Source organism: Erpetoichthys calabaricus, chromosome 8 (assembly GCF_900747795.2).
Source record: "Erpetoichthys calabaricus chromosome 8, fErpCal1.3, whole genome shotgun sequence".
Classification (NCBI taxonomy): Eukaryota; Metazoa; Chordata; class Cladistia; order Polypteriformes; family Polypteridae; genus Erpetoichthys; species Erpetoichthys calabaricus.
Genome location: NC_041401.2, coordinates 641,632 through 664,531, shown reverse-complemented (window position 1 = coordinate 664,531; position 22,900 = coordinate 641,632). Strand labels below are relative to the sequence as shown.

At 50.2% G+C, this 22,900-nt stretch overlaps 1 protein-coding gene across 1 annotated transcript; it reads left to right on the top strand.

Moving 5' to 3' along the window:
• The first annotated feature begins 20,914 nt into the window (after nt 1–20,914).
• On the top strand, nt 20,915–22,680 carry mstnb (myostatin b). Its single transcript, XM_028806079.2, has 3 exons — nt 20,915–21,402; nt 21,495–21,871; nt 22,121–22,680. The coding sequence occupies exons 1-3, from the start codon at nt 21,048–21,050 to the stop codon at nt 22,499–22,501; spliced, it is 1,113 nt and encodes a 370-aa protein (XP_028661912.1). The 5' UTR covers nt 20,915–21,047; the 3' UTR covers nt 22,502–22,680.
• The last annotated feature ends 220 nt before the right edge of the window (nt 22,681–22,900 follow it).

Below are 22,900 nucleotides of genomic sequence, written 5' to 3'. Positions count from 1 at the left end.
CGATTTGACTTCTTTATTTGAATCCTCAGGTTTATTGTGGCGCCGTGTGGTGTGGTGGTTGGACACGTCAGTGACAACTTCAGCAGATGCTGTGACGTGGGACAATACGGTGACGATGACAGTGCAGTTCTCATCCACCCCTGATGGTGCTATGCCTGTGCCTCTCACTTTTTATATATAGCGCCTTTCTTATTACCCTCACTAACTCATATAGTGCCCTCCCAGTAAGGACTTCACAGGATGACGTGACCCCTGCTGGGACGCTGGTGATGTCACTTTAAGAGCAGCCACGGGGGGGGGCACAGTTAGGCCTCATGGTGTAATGGCGGCGAGAGCAGCGCAGATTTCATAGTTCAGTTCAGCCGAGTTGCCTTTTTTATATAGCGCCCCTCACTGGCGTCAGAGTGCAGTGACATTAAAACAAATACAAAATGACCGCATGACATGAGGGGTACACAGAAGGTCACATCTGAAGATGACGCCTGGCCAAATGGACACCCTCGAGCAGACCCCCGCCATGTCTGCCACTATGTAAGACCCCCACGGTCTCGTCTCTTTGTGACTGGCCCCGGGTTCAAATTTGCTTGTGAAGTGACAATGCTGTCTGTGGTTTGAAGTCCAACCCTGAGCCCGAGTCAACATGAACACATCAAGTGGGCACGCTGAGTGGACCACCGGCCGACTCCATTACATTAGACAAGCATGGCGCCTCCTGCTGGTATGGCTGGCTGGTGGTCCTACAAGCTCAGCAAACAGCCACTGGGGGGCTCGACCAGGGTCTGTGAGCAAAGCTGGCATGTAAGGCCGGATTGAGACCCCCGGGTGTCCCACTTGTAAAGCCACCCTGCCCAGTGCCAGTCATAAATCAGGTACAGGGACTGACAACCCTGACCCTTCCTGTCACCCGAGCTCACCTTCCTCCTTTGAATGTCACCAAGTGGCTGTCCTCGGGTGTGACGTGGCCACACAGTCCTTTTAGAGACCCTCTGTGAGGTCACTCGTTAGTCTCAGCTGCACATCATTACTGACTGACCGATTGACCGACTGACCGATTGTTTGGGTTTTGTTTTATTTTTCTTGCCGCTGCGCCACTGGGCTCTCATTGTGGATGACGTGGACTTTGTCATTCTGGTGCCTCATCAGCAGGGTCCTCACGTCCACTCCGGTGGTCCCCTTCTCTTCTCTTACTCGCACTCCCACCTTAAGCCACTGTTTCTGTGGAGACACGGAGGTGTGGTGGGCTCAGAGCTCGTAGTTGTGGGCAGCAGGGGGTGCAGTTGTAGAGCTGGCACGCGCCCCCCAAACCCCCCACGTCTGAACTTTGCATGAGCTCCGGCTAAAGTCACGCAGGTGAGGTAGGCTGATGGGTGCATCGGCCCCCCGATGACCTGCCGCCTGTCCAGCTGGTGTTTCTGCCCCGCTCCAGAGTCCTGCTAGGGTGGGCTGCAGCTGCCCTGAGACCCACATCTGGATACGCCACTTTGGTAATGAATGAACGGCGCGGACAGAGGAAGTGCGTGTGTGACGGTGACAGTTATATCAGAGGGGGCCTGGTGGACAAATGACATGGAACAGCTGAGAGGGTGACAGACCTAAAAACCCCCAAGGCTGACCCCCTTTACAGAAGTGACACATTTGGGTGCCATTCACAGCCAGTCAGGCGACCTTGAAAACGATGTTAGGTGACCATGAAGAGAAGGTCCCAGGTTGGTTTGTGACATTAAGGACGCCCACTCACTGGCTGCACTCCATAATTCACTTGAGGTGTCTTCACCAGCCGGTCGCCCACTTGACATTTAAGACTGCAGTTAGGACCCCTCACAGATATAAAAGGGTCTTCAAGGGACCACACGAGTTGGTGAAGTGCCATGACACCAGAAAAAAGTTTGGGGTGCCCACCCATAAACAGAACAGTGTGACAGACGGGAGATGGTGGGGTTTAAGGTCAAGTGACGTCATCGGGGGGCTGAATGTCCTGTGATTGGTCTGCAGGGATAAAAGAGAGGAGGAGTAGAGTCTGCCCCCCACCCCTGGCCTGGCGTGGCATTACCTTCTTTTGAGCCCTTCAGCTGCCCCCATGCACACGTGTGTGACAAGAGCCAGCTTCAACATTACAGACCACCACCTGTGCACATTAAGGGGGTCCGCCCTCGGTGCCAAAGCTCCCTGCTATAAGAGACACCTGTCAGAGCCCTCAAGTCCCTGCGGCGAGTCCCTTCTTCTTCTTCTTCTTCCTCAGCTCGCTCCTTCAGCTCTTCACCTCTACAATCCGTCCACCTCTGTTTTGGCCTCCCCCTGTCCGGACCCCCAACACCCACCCTCCGCGCCGTTGCTGGACCACCACCGCCATTTCTCTTGGACGTTTCCACAGCGTTTGCTGTTCTGCTTTTGCTCTCATTTTTGGTTTTTGTCCATCCAGCCGTCCACCCCCAGGTGTTTGGTCACTGGGGTCCTCTTGAGGGTCCACGTTTCAGTGCCATAGACCACCACTGGTGTGACCACCACTTCATCACACACTTGTACCAATGAGTGGGGCTGAGGTAAAGAGTCACTCAGTGCCACCACACAATGACAATTGTCCTCTATGTGTACAGAAAGGTGGCACAAGGTGACACAATCAACTTGGGGACGGTCAGCGGACAATCGAGAAGAAGAAGAAGAAACAAACAAATAAGAAGACAACAAACGGAGTCAGACGTGGACACAAACCGGACAGCAAAGTGGGACATGTCACACAGCAGTCACAGTACACGGCGGATGCGCCCGGTGGGACCTTCAGGACGTCGAGCTCATGGATGGAGTCCTCCACAGGGCTGGCTGTCCCCCTCATATGGTGTGTCCGAGACTGTGGGGACACCATGGGGACGGCGGTTGCTGTGGCATGGCGAATGCCCTTCAGAGATGGAAGAGCTGGTCCTGAAATGGCTTGGCCAGTCTTGACCACCAGCTGATCCAGGCACTTCCCAAAGCAGACTGCTCCTGGTGGCATCCTGGCTGGCATGTCACATCTGGGGGCTCCTCGGGTAGTCCAAATGCTGTCTGACAAGGTGATGTCAGATACTGAGACACTTGGGGGTCTTCCCAGGACCATCTTACCAGCATCATAGGTCCCCAGGCAAAGTAGTGCACTGAGCTCCTGGTTTTGATAACAAAACAGAACCATCGTGGACCGCTAGCTGGTATGCCCATTGTGCCCATATGTCAAGATGGCCTTGCTCTTCCGTCTCCATATGACCCCCTTTTCTGGGGGTCCACCATCACCTCCTTTATTTTCCTACCATTTAAGGGCAGGCTGTAGTCCTGGCACCACGTTACCAGTCCAATGGCTGTGGGCTGGCACTGGGATTATTCTGCCCTGAGGGGTCCCCGTATGTTGGAAATGTAGACTACCAGAGGTCTGCCAGTTAGAAAGCCCAGGACCCAATGAGCGATGGTGGGCAGTGGGCGCTGAAACCGACAAGTGGCACAAGTCACGTGACCACTGGGCATCTGTTGGGATGGAAAACCGCAGCCGCAGTGGACCCTCAGAAGTGAGATTGAGGACCACTGATATGAAGGCCTTTCCATTAAGATCACAGGACTTCTGAACGGCGCCTGAAACTCCTTTACAAGACTTGTAGGGTTAGAATAAAGCGCCTTTCATGGTGAACACGGCAGCAATGCCAGTCTGCCCAAACTTGCACTGCAATCAGAGAAGAAGGCGGCAAGAAGAGACGGAGTGGGCACAGACCACCACATCACCCAGCGCCACTCGATCTGCTCGATTCAGGACAGGTGGCCCACCAGAAACATCTCCAGAGTCACCAGAGTTCTTAAAGTGCCCCCTAAAAGTGCTGTGCTGAGCGTTCCTTTCACTTTGGGGGTCTCATTGTGTTAAGGCCCTGTTAACCGTTAGCAGACTCCACTGTCCCGTGAACACTTATATAGCGCCTTCACTGGCCAGGGGTGGGGGGGTTACGTTTAAGTGGGATGGTCAGATGACAACATGAGAATTATGAAGATTATGAAATGGCGAAATTCTAGAAGAGCGTAGAAATCCCACCGACATGCAGAAACGCCAGGCAGCGCCCACTAGTGGTGGAAACGCAACGAGCAGCGGACACGGCGTCATTACACAACTGAGCGCGAGTGAGTGAGACGTTAAAGGCCCACACGGCCGGGACACTTGACGGTAAACTCGTCAAACGGGGTGCCACCAACTTTCTCTACCCCCAGGGCGCAGGGGGCACAGTAGAGAATCTTCAGTAGAAATGTCTTCTGAATATGAAACCATAAACACATTTCAGCAGACCCATTTGACAGCCAAAGCCCGCAGATGGCACTCATGACAGTGACGGTGACAGTGGCCGTCCCCTTTGTTTACATATTACGAGGTGCACTTCGTGTTTATTTTCCAAAGCTTATCTGCGGAGTTTTCTTGTTCTTTCTTTTTCAGTTTAAATCTTGTGTTTCGGTTTCGTTTAGTGAGACCCTCCCTGCCCATTTGAGTCATTTCGACTGATTGATTGGTTCATAAATTTGATTGCTTGGGGATGCGGGGGAGGGGAGTCACATGGAATTGTTTGCTGGGACCCCCAGAGCCCCTCAAGTCACGTGCCAATCTCATCGACGGACCACCCGGCATCTTCACCAGCGACAGCAGCACGAGGGCAAACCACACGGGGACCCCAGAAGACCTCAGATGGGAGTCGAATGCCCACCGGCGTCTGGGGCTGTGACATGCGGGGGGTCGTTATGTGACCATAATCCATCGCTGTCCCTTATTTACCTGGCCCTATGTGACATTTTTATTTTTTAAATGACATTTTCGTAATGAGATCCTGGGTAATGTGACATTCTTCATTGTAACAGACTGGCGCTGACCGGGTGTCTGTGCCCATTTAGCATACAACACTGGCATGGCATAATATCGACTCGCCTCCACAACACCCCAAGATCCCCACATGATTGTGCTGCCCCCGTTATTTTCATTTTGACATTTCAGGGGATGCACAGGCCAGTGGGCTTCTTCATGGTGGTCCCAAGCCCTGATTAATGGGGAGGGTTACGTCAGGAAGGGGGTCCGGTGCAAATGTTTGCCAGCTGAACATGTGGATAACAACACGGATTTCCAAACTGAATCGGTCAAGGCCTGAGTTAACAACGACTGCTACCAGGGTGCGGGCAGAAATTGGGCCACTGCTGGCCATAGGAGGAGAGGAAGAGGAGGAAGAGGAAGGTAAAGAGAGTAGAAGTGAGGGTAGGAACTGTGAATGTTGGCAGCGTGACTGGTAAGGGGAGAGAGTTAGCAGATGTGATGGAGAGAAGGAAGGTCGATATACTGAGTGTGCAAGAGACCACCTGGAAGAGGTCGGAGGGGGGGCTCAAATGGTCCTATCATGGTGTGGATGAGAGGAGAAATGGGGGGGTGACATCAGGTCAAGAGTGTCAGACCAAGTGAGGATGAGGATGAAGCTGGAAACAGAAGGTGTGATGATGAATGTCGTTAGTGCATGTGACCCACATGTTGGGTGTGCGATGGATGAGGAGGAAGATCTCTGGAGTGATTTGGGTGAGGTGATGGACAGAAGGTGGTGATTGGAGTGGTGAAGAGAACAGAGGAGATGAGGAGGTGATGGGTAGGTATGGCGTCAAGGAGAGGAATGAAGAAGGTCAGAGGATAGTGGATTCTGCCAAAAGGACGGACATGGCTGTGGTGAATACGTATTTGAAGAAGAGGGAGGAACACAGGGTGACATACAAGAGTGGAGGAAGATTCACACAAGTAGATGACATCCTATGGAGGAGTCTCAACCTGAAGGAGAGTGAAGACTGCAAAGTGGTGGCAGCACAAGATGGTGGTCTGTAGGATGAAGAGGAGGAGATCAAGAAGAGGAAGAGGATGGTGAAGAAGAAGTGGGATAGTCAGAGAGATGCAGAAAGTAGACAAGAGTACAAGGAGATAAGGCGCAAGGTGAAGAGAGAGGTGGTGAAGGTAAATAATAAGAATAATAAGAATAATACATGTTATTTATACAAGGCGCCTTTCAGAGAACTCAAGGACACCAAACAAACAAACAAACAATAAATAAATAAATAAAAAACTTCTAAGAAATAATCTAGAAATTAAAACCAAACAAAACCACTGTAATCAGAAGGAAAAAGAAAAAGCCATTTTAAACAGATGTTTAAGTTTACATTTGAAGGATGAATTTGATTTGATATTTCAGAGATCCACAGGTAACGGCTGAAAGCTCTGCTCCCCATGGTGGTTAGACGGGCGGGAGGGACGGTCAGAAGGGTGGAGGAAGAGGATCTAAGGTTACAGGAGGGAATGGCAACATGAAGAAGGTCAGACAGATATGGAGGGGCGAGGTTATGGATGGCCTTAAATGTTAATAGCCGAATCTTAAAGTCAGTTTGAAACTTGATCGGGAGCCAATGAAGCTGCTGCAAGACCGGAGTAATATGATGAATAGATGGGGTTCGAGTGATGATACGTGCTGCAGAATTCTGGACTAACTGAAGCTTATGAAGAGATTTGTTAGGGAGACCAAAGAGGAGTGAATTGCAGTAGTCCAGCCGAGAAGTGACAAGACTATGAACAAGAATGGCAGTGGTGTGAGGAGTGAGGGAGGGGCGAATGGGATTAATATTACGTAGGTGGAAGTAAGCAGACCGGGTGATGTTATTAATGTGACATTGGAAAGATAGAGGACTGTCGAGGATGACACCCAGACTCTTGACCTGAGATGATGGGGAAACAACAGAGTTATCAAAAATAAGAGACAGATTATTGGTTTTGGATAATGATGATTTTGAACCAATGAGGAGAACCTCAGTTTTGTCACTGTTTAATTTAAGAAAATTCAAAGAAAACCAGGATTTAATTTCAGCAATGCAGTCAATAAGCGAGGGTGGTGGAAAAGAGGAGGTGGGATTACCAGCAAGGTAGAGCTGGGTGTCATCAGCATAACAGTGAAAATTAATGTTATATTTCCAAGGGGAAGAAGGTAAATAATAAAAAGAAGAAGCCCCAGGACAGAGCCCTGGGGCACACCAGAAGTAACAGCGGTGGGTTGGGATGTGAAGGTTTTAAACTGTATGAACTGAGTGCGGCCTGAGAGGTAGGATCTGAACCAATCAAGTGGAGTGTGGGTAATGCCAATCAAAGATAATCTATTAAGGAGAGTGGTATGACAAATAGTATCAAAGGCCGCACTCAGATCAAGGAGGATGAGAACAGTGATTAGACCAGAGTCAGCAGCCATAAGGAGGTCATTGGTAATTTTAACAAGTGCCGTTTCTGTACTATGAAGAGGGCGAAAACCAGACTGGAACTTTTCATGTAGATTATTGTGAGATAAGTGGGTGTGAAGTTGGATAGTTACTATTTTTTCAAGAATTTTGGAGATAAAGGGCAAGTTAGAAATTTGGCGAAAATTATTGAAATTAGTAGGATCAGCACCAGGTTTTTTAGTATTGGGGTTATAGCAGCAGTTTTAAAAGATGAGGGAATAATACCAGTAGTGAGAGAAGAGTGAATGATGGCAGAAATGAGAGGGACTAGAGAGGGGAGGCAGGCTTTAACCAGAACTGTAGGCAGGGGGTCCAGCTGACAAGTAGATGACTTGGACTTGCAGATGAGATCTGAGATTTCAGAGGGAGTGGGAAGCTGGAAAGAAGAGAAAAAGTGAATAGGCGAGTGTAGTTCAGAAGGAATACAGAGAGGATCTGGACCAAGGTGCTGATGTATCCTTTGGATTTTCTCGTTGAAAAAAGACATAAGAGAATTCCAGAAAGCAGTTGAGTAAAGGTGAGATGGTGAAGAGTCTGGAGGTTGTGTAACATTATTAAGTAAAGAAAACAAAGTCTTAATTAGAAAGAAAAGGCGTATGAGGAGTTGTATGAGAGGTTGGACACTAAGGAGGGAGAAAAGGACCAGTGGGCTACAGAGAGACCAAGCTGAGAAAGATGAGCAGCAGGTTAGGGTGATAAGGGATAAAGATGGAAACAAGTGAGGAAGAGTGTGATGAGCAAATGGAAAGAGGACTTTGAGAGGCTGATGAATGAAGAGAACGAGAGGGAGAAGAGGGAGGTGATGATTAGTGAGCAGCAGGATGGTTTCATGCCAAGAATGAGGACCACAGATGTGATGTTTGCTCTGAGGATGATGATGGAGAAGTTTAAGGAAGGCCAGAAGGAGTCGCATTGCGTCTTTGTGGACCTCAGAAAGCAAATGACAGGGTGACTGAGAGGAGCTGAGGTATTGTATAAGGACGTCAGGAGTGGCAGAGAAGTACATAAGAGTGGTACAGCATATGAACAAGGGGAGTGTGACCATGGTGAGGTCTGCGGTGGGACTGACGGAGGTGGGATTACATCAGGGATGGGCTCTGAGGCCTTTCTTATTTACAATGCTGATGGACAGGCTGACAAACGAGATTAGACAGGAGTCCCCATGGACTGTGATGTTAGCTGATGACATTGTGATCTGCAGATTGAGGAGACCCTGGAGAGGTGGAGATATGAGAGGAGAGGAATGAAGGACCACCAGGACAGAATACATGTGTGTGAATGAGAGGACGGTCAATGGAGTGGAGTGGTGAAGATGAGGGAGTAGAGTTGGTGAAGGTGGATGAGTTTAAATACTTGAGATCAGCAGTACAGAGTAATGGGGAGTGTGGAAGAGAAGTGAAGAAGAGAGTGCAGGCAGGGTGGAGAAGAGTGTCAGGAGTGATTGGTGACAGGGAAGGTCTACAGGACGGTAGTGAGACCAGCTGTGTTATATGGGCTGGAGACGGTGGCACAGGAGACAGAGCTGGAGGTGGCAGAGTTAAAGATGCTAAGAGTGGCATTGGGTGTGACAAGGATGGACAGGATTAGAAATGAGGACATTAGAGGGTCAGCTCAGGTGGGACAGTTGGGAGACAAAGTCAGAGAGGCGAGATGGCGTTGGTCTGGACATGTGCAGAGGAGAGATGAGGGGTATAATGAGAGAAGGGCGCTAAGGATAGAGCTGCCAGGTAGAGGAGAAGAGGAAGGCCTAAGAGAAGGTTAATGGATGTGCTGAGAGGACATGCAGGTCCACACAGGTGGTGCAGTGGTAGTGCTGCTGCTTTGCAGTAAGGAGACTGTGGAAGATTGTGGGTTCACTTCCCGGTTCCTCCCTGCGTGGATAGCTTTGAGTACTGAGAAAAGCGCTATATAAATGTAATGAATTATTATTATGGGGTGACAGAACAAGATGACGAGGACAGGAGGAGATGGAAGAAGATGATCTGCCGTGGTGACCCCTAACAGAAGGAGCCTGAAGAGGACAAAGATTTCAAATGAGCACCAAGGTGCCGTCACCACACACACGTGTGCCTCCCTAATACTTTGATGTGCCCCCTCAGTTTGATTGTCACTCAGCTTTTGTGACACTCAGCACGGTCGTCATTACTATTGAACTAAAAGCAGCAGCGGACATCGGCAACTCATTAAGTAAAAAAACGGCATGGGAGCAACAAAGGGTTAAAAGTAACGCAAACAACAAACCCGTAGTTGGAAAAAGGCAGCGGTGGACTTGTGAGCGTTAAAGAGAAAGTAAAAAGATAACGGGGGGCACAAGGGGCACAAGTGGCACATACTCAGTAAGCGAGTTTTTCGAGATTGGACCGACCTTAGGAGCCCAGACAGCGCCAGCGTTCATCAACACGAAGGAGCGCCACCAGTGCGAGCAGAGAACTTTGAAGGGAGGAATCAGAGGAGAGCAGACGGAGAAAGTGAAGTTCACAGAAGGACAAGCAGCGGGCAGTCAAGTGGTGAAGATTACAGGAGCTTAAGGGGGCAGAAGGTGCAAACGGACTCTCCGCAGCTCTTCTTTCATTTGTTCCCATTTCATTTGAATAAAATAAAAAGCAAAGACAGTTCTCATCATCCAAAGTCAACTTTTAAAAATGAGGCCAGCGCCTTGCAAGTCCAGCTGGATGGTGGGCTTCTCAGATGACGGCTTGGAGGAGGCAACAGGGGGCTTCACCTGCAGGAGAGGCCAGCTGGTCAGCACCTTGAGCTCAGGGTCGCTGGCCTGGCCCAGGCGTGTGTTACAGGGCACAGCTGGCATTGGTGGGCCGCAGCACACTTGGTTTCCTTTTTTTACATATATTGTCACACACGGGGGGACGTCTAAGGACTTAACGGAGGACGTGAAGCGGAGTCAGGGCTTGATGAGCTGCACTAATGGCTCTTCTCCCTCCTCCACAGACCACCAGAAGAGAAGCCCCGCCCACTCCCAGACCACGCCCATCTGCCGAGGCCCCGCCTCAGTCACCGTCTGGACTCCGCCCTCTGTGGTCACTCACTTCTTGTGCTAATATACGCGGTGGACCCCCAAACCTCTCTTTGTGTTCCTGTGTCGTGTGCACTATGGGTTTCGGGGGGCGCTTGATCCACATTTTGATTATTAGACTCGTATTGCTGTGTTATTCTGTTTGGGTGCACTCAAAATCGTACACCTGGACACCCACAGACGAACCTTCATGAAGGTAGGAAGATGTGGACCTCAGGCCACTGTGGGAGGGGCTGGGAAAGACATGGGGGGGGGCAGAAGAAAAGGGTGCAGGCAGGAGGGTACCCTGGGCACGAGACGGCGGAGGGCACGCTCTAAAAACGGACAGAAGTGCAAGTGATGATCGTCTTGATTGGCTGTCTTGTTTTGAAGGAACATCAGAGATGGAGAGCGGAGCAGAAACGCAGCGGGCTGAAGTCTCACTCACCACGAACAACGGGGTCCGTCCACACGGAGTGTCAGCAACCAGTTTGTTGATGAGTGGTGTGCTGGAGCGAGGCACAATTGTGGGGTGCTACCCATGGGGCACTGGCCAGTGTGTAGATGCAGTGCCAGTGGAGGGCGAGTGCGTGGATGGTGTGGCAGCAGCGATCGCTTTGGGGAGACGACTCCAGGGATTTTTTGGTTTTCCTTGGCACTCAGTGTGTGATTTTGAAATTCCCATTTTTGTTGTGGGCGGCATGTGATCGGGTCTCGAATGTGTTAGCGGGTGGGCTTCCATGAATGTGCTTTAGGGGTATTTAACAATATCTACAAACTGGTTTACTGCTACACTGGTGATCTGGAAATACACCTGAACAGTGGGGGTCATTAGTGTACACCCCTCAACCAGCCCCCCCCTGGTGGCGTGGGAGGAGATTCCAGACCAGACAGGTAGAGATAGGTGGGTCACAGTCACATGGTGTAAGGTGAAGGGTTCACACTGTCCGGGGGCATCATGTCCTGGCGATGTTTCTGATTATTCTGAGGTGGTAGGCAGGGACGAGGGGCCCCAACAGACCACCTCAAAACCAGTTCCCTGAAAGAGAGGGGTAATGATAGTGGGGGTCTCAGTCATTGGGGGGATTGAAGCGCAGGTGTGCTCCAGAGACAGAGAGTGTGTTGCCTTCCGAGTGTACAGCTGGGGGACCTCCCAGGAAGGGTGGATAGACTCTTGGCCAGAGTGGGGGTGGATCAGGTGGTCTTTGTCCAGTGTCGCAATAACGAGACATCACACTGATAAAGGTTTGGGGCACCACCCGTATAATGAGGTATCCTGGCTGCAAAGTCGAAAATGCAAAATAAAGAGCACTGATGTGCTTAGAAGAGAGTCCACAACAAGACTGACACTTAGGGGAAACGGTTAGACTTTTAAAGGGGAGGACAGGAAGTGAGGTCATATGGGTCTGGCTCAGGATCATCTGCCATTGGTTCAAGCCCGGAGGTGACATCACTGGGGCCAGAGCCGGTAAGGTCTTCTTCCATTGGCTCGGTCCCAGAAGTGACGTCATGAGAGCCAGGTGAGATCTCCCAGGAATGGTCTACAGGCAAGGGAAAAAAAGAATTAGTGCACTCTGCCACATCCCAGCATGCCTCAGAACTGCCGTCCCTCAAGCCCTTTAGCTGCCTCCCATGCACACGTGTGTGACACCATGTTGGAACAAATGACACACATAAGGGTGGTCTGTCAGTTCTCTGATCCAAATTCAAAGAGTTAGGTAGCAGGCTGAGGAGCAGAACTGACAAGGTGGTCTTCTCTGAAGTTCTACCTGTGCCACGCATGCCAGTGCAGGTAAGACTGAGGAGGTCTTGGTGCAGGGTAGAAGGGTACAGGCTTAGGGGGCATTGGGACTCCATTTGGAACAGATGGGACCTTCTGCCACCGTGACGGGTTACATCTGAACTGGAGGGACACCAATGTATTGGGGGGCACATGAATAGGCTAGTCGAGGAGTGGGGGGGCAGGCCAGGTTTAGATCTGAACAAGGAGGCACAAACAATGAGGTAGAAGTAAAAAGGAGTAGTAATGTAAATTGTGAGCCAGAAGGAGTAACACATTAAAAATAATTTGACTTAACGCTAGAAGGATCAAAAATAAGGCAAGTGAGTGGGAGTCGTAAGTAGAGGAGCAGAATTCTGATATGACAGCAACAACAAAGATGGCGACGAGTGTAACAGAGAGGGGCACACATTAGTAGGAAGGAGAGACAGGACAGAAAGGAGGTGGGTTGGTGTTTACGTCAAACTGAATTTAAATGCAAGTCCTCTTCAGTTGGACGATGAGCCCATCTTAGTGAGGACATCTGGCTTCACCTGGAAAACATTAGGGAAAGGGGTCTTATGTTAGGAGTGTGTTAGAGACCACCCAATGCAGACAGTAACCTCAACACACATCTTTTATTAATATCAGAAAGGCAAATTTACAGGGGGATATTATAGTCAGGGGGGCTTTAATTATCCAACTATTAACTGGGATAACCTTGTAAATAGCGGAGCCCAAGAGCAGGGTGAGGCCTCTCTGGATTGAGTGTTTAGTAATAATCAGGACAGGACTGAGGGTCTCTGAGGTGATTGGACCACTAGGGTCACGTGACCAGCATATCAGACCATCCTCAGTGTTTTAGGAGAGCGGAGCTACAAAGACTAAAATTCTTAGGAGGATGGACTGGGAGAAGACGGTGGAGGAGCAGTGGAGCAGACTGAGAAATGTGTCACATGTCATGAAGGACACACTTGGAATTAATAGGAAATTAAAAAAACTCGACATTGGGTTAATAAAGAGTTAAAAAAGAAACTGCAAAGGAAAAAACAGACGAGTAAGACGTATAAAGACTGATAACTACAAAGTGGGCATATGAGGACATGGGGGGCTACCAGTAAGAAGGATATCAGGGAGACTAAAAGACACTTGGAGAGGAATAGCAGATAAGGCGAGAGACGACCTGAAGATCAGTCAAGGAGGAGGTGAAGTGCATCAGAAATAGTAAGGGGGGATTAAAAGATACAGACAGTGAAATAGCGGACCCCCTAAACTCACATTTGAATGAGGTCTTCACGTGTGAGGGAGCAGATAACCTCAGAGCAGTAACAGGGACTACTAAGGAGAGCTTTAGAAAGTCTAGAGAGAGAAGAGCAGCTGAGATGAAATAGGCTGACATCACACAAATCACCAGGAGCAGATGATGTTCACCACAGAGGTCTTAAGGGGGCCAGCGAGTGCAGATAGAGACCCTTGACTCAGATTTAGGAGGTCATTGAGCACTGAGGAGATTCTGAAGAACTAGAAAATGGCAAATATCATCCCGTTATATAAAAAGGGCAGAGCAACTACAGGCCAGTAAGCTTAATGGGCATCACAGGAAGATGAATGGAAGGAATAATTAAGGAGAAGATGGAGCAACACATGATAAGGACAGGACAGTCGTCATGGGGTCAGAAGAGGGAGGTCGTGTTTGACTAACAGGCTGGAATTCTATGAGGATACGAGCAGAGAGGAGCAGATGAGATCATTGATGAGGACTTTCACTAAGGATTTCATGAGGTTGTGGTATAGCAGGTCCGCAGCTTAAAAGTAAATAATGGCCAGGTTTTCACTCCGTACAGCCGTGTCGTTGTCCGTGGGTGCGATTGCACGACCGCAGGAGTTAATGAGGTAGTTGCAGCGAGTCACACCTGCACATTGTGGGTGCGATCTTCTCGATTGCTTCATTGGCTTCCTGCGGCGTGTGATTAAGGCACTGCGCCCACAGATGTAGATATACGGGTCAACACCAGGAAAAGGGGGATAGATGGATCAAAGAAAAAGAAAAAGACAGGAAAAAAGGAGGTTAAAGGGCAGGAAAAGCAGTCTTGGAACGTCTGATCTGGCCACCTGTAAGGAGGAGACGGCACAAGCCGGGGACCCTCGAAGGAGCGTTTGTTGGTAGTCTGAATGTTCTCTTAGATAAAGGCAGGTGACCTCCTGAGGGATCTGAGGAGCGACGGTGTGAGCGTGAAGGATGAAGGGAGGAGAGCCGACCTCGGACAGTCTGGCAGTGACATCCATAAAGAAACCAAGATGGAGGTCGGCCAAAGGAGCTCGAGGTTGTTGGGTCTGCGCCGGCCGTGGGAGCAATGGGTGAGCTGGGAAGAGAGACTGCATTTTAACTTTGGATTTATTTACTGGTAATTGGAATATTTCTTGAAACTACTGTATGTAGTTGCACCTTTGGTTTGGACACTGGGTGTTGTTTTGAAGTAAAAGCACATTGGCACTTTTGGAAATATCCCCTGGCTTCATTTGAGAATTGTCCTCATATGTCAGCTCATCTCAGTGACATTACCGATGGTGTTGGGTTCAGGGCACCCAAACACAAGGCCTGCATCGTCACAGAGGTGCCACATGAGAGGTGGGCATCAAACTAAAAGAAGTGGCAGCTCAGAGTGTGGGGTGTAGGTGGGTACAGAATTGGCACAGACACAGGAAGCAGAGGGTGATGAGGGTGTGATGAACCTCATCAGAACTGGCTGATGTGAAGAGTGGTGGCCAGCAGGGGGCAGTGCTGGTAGGAACAGAAATAACAAGCTGTTTACGTTTGCCGGTGATGCCAAGACAGTTGGACTGGCAGATAATCGAGTACCCATTAAATCATCACAGAGGGTCTTGGACAGCAGGCAGGCTTGGGGAGATTTGTGGCAGATGACATTTAATGAAAGCAAACGTATTGCAGGGAGCAAATAAAAATGTGAGATCTGAAAACACAATGAGGGGGTCTGAAAAATTAGGGTGTCCACCTTAGGAGGAGGACTTGGGAGTCACAGTGGACACTAAGCTATCAACTGCCAGTCAGTGTCCAGAAGCCATTAAGAAGGTATGTCAGGTTATATAGCGCCTTGACATGTCACAGGAGGTCCTGCTTTATAACACACTGGTGAGGCCTCATCTGGAGTCCTGGGTGCAGTTTGGGTCTCCATAAAGACACAGCAGCACTAGAGAAGGTCCAGAGAAGAGCGACTGGGCTGATTATGGGGGGCTACAGGGGATGAGTGATGAAGAAGGATTAAAAGAGATGAGACTTCACAGTGATGAAGAGGAGACCTGAGTGACTGAAGTGTTTAAAATCATGAAGGGCATTAGTGCAGTGGGTCAAGATGGCGACTTTAAAATGAGTTCATCAAGAACATGGGGACACAGTGAAGGAGAAATGTCACAGAAATATTAAGGAAGAGAACCACAGGCACATCAAGTAAGTGACCAAGCAGTGCAGTAGACAGGAGGACTTTGAGGACCTTCAAAACTCAACTTGATGTTACTTTGGACCCTCCAGGTGGGCAGGACTGGCCAGCTTTGTTGGGCTGAGTGGCCCGTCCTTGTCCAGATTGTTTGAATGGTCTAAAAAAATACAAGCACAGAAAAAGGAACAGTGGGCAGAGGGCACCCTATCACCCGCCTCAGTATCTGCACTTTGACCAACTTGGGTCACATAACACACCATCACATGGCAACCCTCAAAAGCACCATGGCCCACACTTGAAGAAATGCCACCAGAACAGGCCGAGCCAAAGACAAGACTTCTCCCTGGTAAGATGGCGGCCGACACCTCAAGAGCTGCGCCTCATTCTGCTTGTCAGGCTTTCTCTGAAGTGGCCAGTAGGGTGACCAGCAGTTGTTGTGTGTTTTTACCACCCCTTGGGGGCGCCATTACTGCCTTGTCCCCGTACGTCTCCCCAAGCTCATTTTATATCGACTCAGTTTAAGGACTTTTATTTTTAAATCTTTTATAAATACACAAATTGGAAATGATAGAAAGTAAAATCCATGGAAATCCAGGGGGAGTCCAAATGATGTTAACGCTAAAGACTTGGATATGAGTTAGGTGCCACCTCTGGTCCACGTGTCGGACATGATGGCGCACGGGTTGAGGCGTTCCTGTAAAGCGTCTCGCACATATTAAGTGTGTTTTGTGAATTATTTGTTTCCGCCATTCAAATGTTAACCTAATTCTGACTCGCCCTGCATGTGGTGACCCCAAACTGACCCAACGGGCAACGCCAAGCCAACCAGAAAAAAACTGCAGGCCACTAAAAGCCTTCGCGTTTACCTCAATACAGTAAGGGGTCCCCCTTTGTGTTCTCTCACTTTCAGTGACCGTCACTCATAGTGATGGCTGTCCTGCTCTTACTCATCTTCTTCTTCTTCTTTAATGCCTGTATTTCATTTTATTGTACTTTACTCATTTCAATTTATTTTATTTATGTCCATTGTAGGCTCTTAGAACTGGCACAATTATAATGTGTGCTGCCCTCCTAGAGCGGCAGCAGAGGGAAAAAAAAAAAAATAATAATATTAATAAATAATAATAATATAATAATAATATAAATAACAATATTAAAAATATAAATAATAATAATATAAATAATAATAATAATAATCCGGGGCACGAGTGACCAACACTACTGTCCTACTACAGCCCCCCAGTACAGAGACACACCGGTGACACGGAGTTGAGTAAAAATGATTACTGGAAGAAGATCCACACACTTACTGTACCAACCCATATACGTAACACCGCGCTGCAGCACAAATCACGACACTTAAACTACTAATACAGAAATTTGAGAGAAAATAAATAAATAATCACGTATCGGTAGTCCTCTCAATATTCTCCGGTAAACGTAGAGATCAGCAGTCCTTTGTGCTGCCCGTCAGTCCTGACCTGAACGTGGGCTCACCTCACCTCACCTCACCTCACTTCACTTCACCTCACTTCACCTCACCTCACTTCACTTCACTTCACTTCACCTCACCTCACCTCACCTCACCTCACCTCACTTCACCTCACCTCACCTCACCTCACCTCACCTCACCTCACCTCACCTCACCTCACCTCACTTCACTTCACCTCACCTCACCTCACCTCACCTCACCTCACCTCACCTCACTTCACTTCACTTCACCTCACTTCACCTCACTTCACCTCACCTCACCTCACCTCACTTCACCTCACTTCACCTCACTTCACCTCACCTCACCTCACCTCACCTCACCTCACTTCACTTCACTTCACCTCACTTCACCTCACCTCACCTCACTTCACCTCACCTCACTTCACTTCACTTCACTTCACTTCACTTCACTTCCTCCATCTTTCCCGCCTGCCACTTCCCTCTTGGCTCTGCGCTTCTCCGCCACTCATTTATATACCGTTGGCTCCTCCCCCTACACCCTCTTGGCTCCTCCCAGCCAGGTGCTCCCCTCCCCCTGTACGATTGGCCAGCCTTACAAATGAAGCCACTCCACTAATAACAGGACTGGAGTGAGGCGCAGACTCCCAGTGACGCTCATATATTCCAGAGGACCAAACACTTAAAGGTGCTCGATACATAAACTGACATTGACATAATAAAAATAATAAAGATGCTCTTTTTATATAGCGCCTTCCCCATGCTCAATGCGCTTTACAACTATTCAGGACGGCACGGCAGAAGAAGGTCACATAAATAAGTAGACACAAAGTGAAGCCTGGCGGAGCTCAATCGGCTCGTGTCTGTCTGTCCGCTCCTTGCGCTCGTGACAATGCCGGCTTCTGATGGCACTTTACTGGTTTGTGCGGCTCCTGTTAGACCCTCAATTTACGAAGAGTCGCTCCATTCTGGGAATGTTTTTTTTTGTTGTTCTTTATTTCGCCCTATACAATTTCTTGTATTAGGAATTTGTTAGTTTTCACATACCCCTTGGGGTCAGAGCGCAGGGTCAGCCATTGTACAGCGCCCCCTGGAGCAATTACAGGTTAAGGGTCTTGCTCAAGGGCCCAGCAGAGTAGGATCTCTTTTGGCAGTGACGGGGATTCGAACCGGCAACCTTCGGGATACCAGCGCAGATCCTTAGCCTCAGAGCCACCACTCCGCCCGGTTGGCGCTGCGAAGCCCCCCAATAGTTGGACAAAACAGAAACCGTTAACGTCTGGCAGGCGACCGAGCCGAGCCCGAGCCATTGTGTGCAGCGAGTCCTTTAAAATGGGCAGCGCACTTATCTGTCACTGTACATATTAATTGTTAATTGTGGAGCCTGTTATGAATCAAAAGAAACAAAAGTTCCTTCTGGAACCTTCATGTGCAGAAATGGCTCCCCTATACGGCATCGTTTGATTTCTAAGACTGTGGGATGAGCGCACCGTCCGTCCATCTGAAGTGACATCAAAACATTAAAGATCAAATAATCGAATCATTTGGATGAGTTTAGTGCACTGTAAAAAATGTCAGTAAATGTAACGGTAAAAATACTGTAAATGGTGAAAGTAAAAGCACTTTTCTGAAAAAACAGGAAAGTTGCCTTATGTTCTGCTGAAAATCACCTCTGTATCTTAAACAATACATTTCATTATTTTTTACAGCCAAGTTCTGTAAAATCGATATTTATCTACTTTTAAAATATGCTAAATACCGTTTACTGATGCATTACAATTACACTGAAAAAATCTGATAATGTTACAGTGTAAAACCGTTAAATAGCGAAGGGAAACAACCGTAAAATGTAAAACGGAAAAGCGCCGTTTCGGTAAAAGCGACGTTAGGATATTTGCATAAGGACACGCCCCCTTTTACCATATTGTTCCTGGTGAACCGAATACCTTTGTAGTAGGAAAAAAAACTTAAATAAAGTTAACAAACTTAAAAACTTAAACAAAGTTAACAAACGTATTTTTCCCTGCGTGCTGAAGGTTTTTGAGGTCATGGACGCTGATTTCTGGTGGGTTGTATTCGATAAGCTGGCACACCAGTAGGACACCAAACATCCATTTTCCAACCCGCTGATTCCGAGCACAGGGTCACGGGGGTCTGCTGGAGCCAATCCCAGCCAACACAGGGCACAAGGCAGGAACCAATCCCAGGCAGGGTGCCAACCCACCGCAGGGCACACACCAAACACCACAACAATAAACTTTACTTCCCCACCAGACAATGTGCCACAACTTTCTTTAGACATTGAATTGTTTTTATTGCTTGTTGTTACTTTGCTGATGTAAACGGTGTACTGGGGTTTGACCCTGACAATACTTTTTAATGGTTTATTTATTAGCATATTTATTACAGTGTGTGAATTTCTGCTTATTGTTAAACATTCCCTTCTGTTGGAAAGTGTTGTAAAGAAAAAGCAGTTATTACTATAAAGTTATACCGTAGACCTAAAAATACTGTCATTTTTTTTTTCTTACGGTAAAATTCTGGCCACCCAGCTGCCGGTACTTTACCGTAAATGTAACATTAGTTTTTTTAACAGTGTGGGTTTGTGAACAAACAAAACAGCAGAAGGTCCATTAAAGTCAATGCTGGGTCAGAGCTGACCAAAGACGTGCATGTCAAGAAAAGTAAGAAACGCAGTTTAGAAGCCCTATAAATGATGGGATGTCATGCATTCATTTTTAGTAGTAGCACTACACTACACTATTTGTTAATTAGGTGGCTACAGAAAAGCCCCAAGGCTTCGTCGTGCAGATCACATTCGGCCACCTCAGCGGGCTTCTGACGGACGTTTTAATCTCCAATTCCTCGGCCACTGCTAAGCGCTCCACCTGCCTGCCCTTCTTTGGTCATTGTGTCGCCTTTTGTCCCCTTTGCGCTTTCGCACCTATCCGCCGCTCTCAGTCGCTTCCTTTGAACCCTTAGCATTTGTAATGATGGACTCCGAGTGTTGAAAATCAACTAAAACGAACCAAAAAGAGAAGCGGTGGGGTCTCATCCGGAGGAGCGAACTCGAAGCGCACCTGAAGCCCTTAATGGCAAACTGACGCGGCCATGAAAGCGTCCTGTTCGCAGATTCCTTTCATAAGTCGACAAATAGAAAAAGAAGACCCCAACTTCCCGGCCCACATTGCCGATCAGATCACCCAAGATGACCGCCACAGGACACCCGCGTGCAGCGCCTGCCGGGACACAGCGACGCCATCGACTGAAGTGACGACGCAGCTCAGTGTGGCTTTGGACTTCAGACTCCGAGACTGACTCGGTGTGACCCTGAGCAAGTCGCGACAAAAAGAGATGAAACGAATTGAACCTCAAATGTTGTAATCGACAAAGGCGTCAGCCAAACAATAAGGGATACGATATAGCGCCCTGCTCGCCAGCGACAAGTTCAACATGCAAACAGCTTAGAGTCGCGCACGTTGTCCGGGCAGGCCACCCCCTCACCTTCACTTTACCTGATGTGTGCGCCCATCTGACGTGTCGACTTCACGTTTTCCCTCTACATGTGTGCGCGCTCGGTGCCTGAAGTCGGTGAATGGCGCTATACAAACGTCGAGTGAATTATCACCAACACTTCGAGGGTTCGCCTTCAGCTCACCTGCTGTCCCTCCCGGTCCTGAAGTCCCCGCCAGCCGCCGCCAGTCGAGCCCGAGCGGACACTTGAAGTGCGTCTCAGTCCGCGAAGAGGGAGCGCAGCGCCGCCCGCCAGTCTCGGGGCTCTCCGTCGTTTGTCTTCCCATATCGAGCGCCCTGGCGCTAATAAAATAAGAAAAGAAAAGAAATCACAACCGGCGTCCACTTCCTAGCGCTGTCTGTAAAGCGAGCCCCTCCAGCCGCCGAGGGGGCACTCGATCGCACGGTCTTCTGCTCCAACAGCGCCTCGGTCCCTTGTCCCGGAACCCGGGTGGGCGGCGGGTGGGGCGCATGTCACGAATTGGTCCCGCCCGTCCAATAATGGCCGGACTTGGACGCCGACGCGCTCGCCGAGGTGTATAAAAGGCGCGGCCGTCCCGCAGGACGCCCATGACGGAGAGACATGGCGATGTGGGACCCCGCGCTGCTCGTGCTGCTGGCGCTCAGCTTGCCCGGGGGCGCCGACGTGGCCCCCAAGTCCGAAGAGTCCGGCGAGCCCTGCTCGTCCTGCACCTTCCGCAACCACTCGCGACACCTGCGGCTCGAGGCCATCAAGACGCAGATTCTGAGCAAACTGCGCCTCAAGCAGCCGCCCAACATCAGCCGGGACGCCGTCAAGCAGCTGCTGCCCAAAGCGCCGCCACTGCTGCAGCTGCTCGACCAGTACGACGTGCTCGGGGACGGCGGCAGCGACGTCGAGCTGGAGGAGGACGACTTCCACGCGACCACGGAGAGCATCATCGTCATGGGCACAGAGCGTGAGTAGCGCCTGGGGTTTATGGGAGGGGGGGTGACTGCCAGGTGGCAGCAGGTGCTAACCGCTGGCATCTCTCGTGTTCCTTTTTTAAAGCTGATCCGGTGGTCCAGGTGGAGGGGAAGCCCACCTGCTGCTTGTTCACCCTGAGCCCCAAGGTGCAGCCCAGCCGCATCGTGAAGGCCCAACTCTGGGTGCACCTGCGCCCCTCGCAGGAGCCGCTGACCGTGGTGCTGCAGATCCTCCGCCTGAAGCCCGCCATGGGGCCGGATGCCAGCCGCCACATCCGCATTCGCTCCCTAAAGCTGGACGTCACCCCGGGGAGCAGCGCGTGGCAAAGCGTCGACTTCAAGCAGGTGCTGCAGTTCTGGCTGCGACAACCCGAGACCAACTGGGGGGTTGAAATCAACGCGCTGGACCCTTCTGGGAAGGACCTGGCAGTGACCACCCCTGCTGCCGGTGAGGAGGGCCTGGTAAGTACGAAACGGTTTGGTGCTGCCGCTCGGCATGGGTGGTGCTTCTGCATGAAAGCCATTTCTTAGTGGCTGGCTGGCTGGCACAGCTTTGGGGGGCCCAGGATCACTTCCCGGCCTGGAGCTGTGCAGGTGGCAAAGACTGGCAGGAGTCATTCAGGAGGCTCCAGTGGATGGTCCCGAGATGATGGACCATAGCAGGCGCCTCACCAGGCCACCCTTAAATCTTGCGTTTCCTTCTCTCTGCAGCAACCATTCCTGGAGGTGAAGATCGCCGAGACCCCCAAGCGGCTGAGGAGGGACGCGGGCCTGGACTGCGACGAGCACTCGTCTGAATTTCACTGCTGCCGCTACCCGCTGACCGTGGACTTCGAGGCCTTTGGCTGGGACTGGATCATCGCGCCCAAGCGATACAAAGCCAACTACTGCTCTGGCGAGTGCGAGTCCGGGCACCTGCAGAAGTTCCCTCACTCCCACGTGGTCCACAACACCAACCCCAGGGGCTCCGTGGGGCCCTGCTGCACCCCCACTAAGATGTCGCCCATCAACATGCTCTACTTCAATGGCAAAGAGCAGATCATCTACGGGAAGATCCCGGCCATGGTGGTGGACCGCTGCGGCTGCTCCTGAGGCGGGCGCCACCGCTGCTATGTTTCTCACGTTGGCAAACTTTGCGCTTCCCTGGCTGGGCCTGGAGAAAACTCGAGCAAAGCCTCGGCCACCGGACTCGAGGTCTGTCCCCTACGAGTCCGGGCCACTTGATCCCATGTTCAACTCTCACACACTGACTGCTGCCACAAATCTGTAAGAAGCAGACCTGCAAGCGACCCGAGAGCGCGCCAGCGAGCCAACCGAGCGGGCGGGCAGCCAGCTGCACACGTGTACCGTGGCGGTGGGCGCGTGGCTCCAGCGTGTAGTGGCGGTGGAATGCTCGCTCTCTTCCTGCTTTGCACGGCGCTGTATGGATCAACACTGGCAAGTGCCATGGCCCAGTACCCTCGGCCAGCCATAGTGCCCACACACAGACTG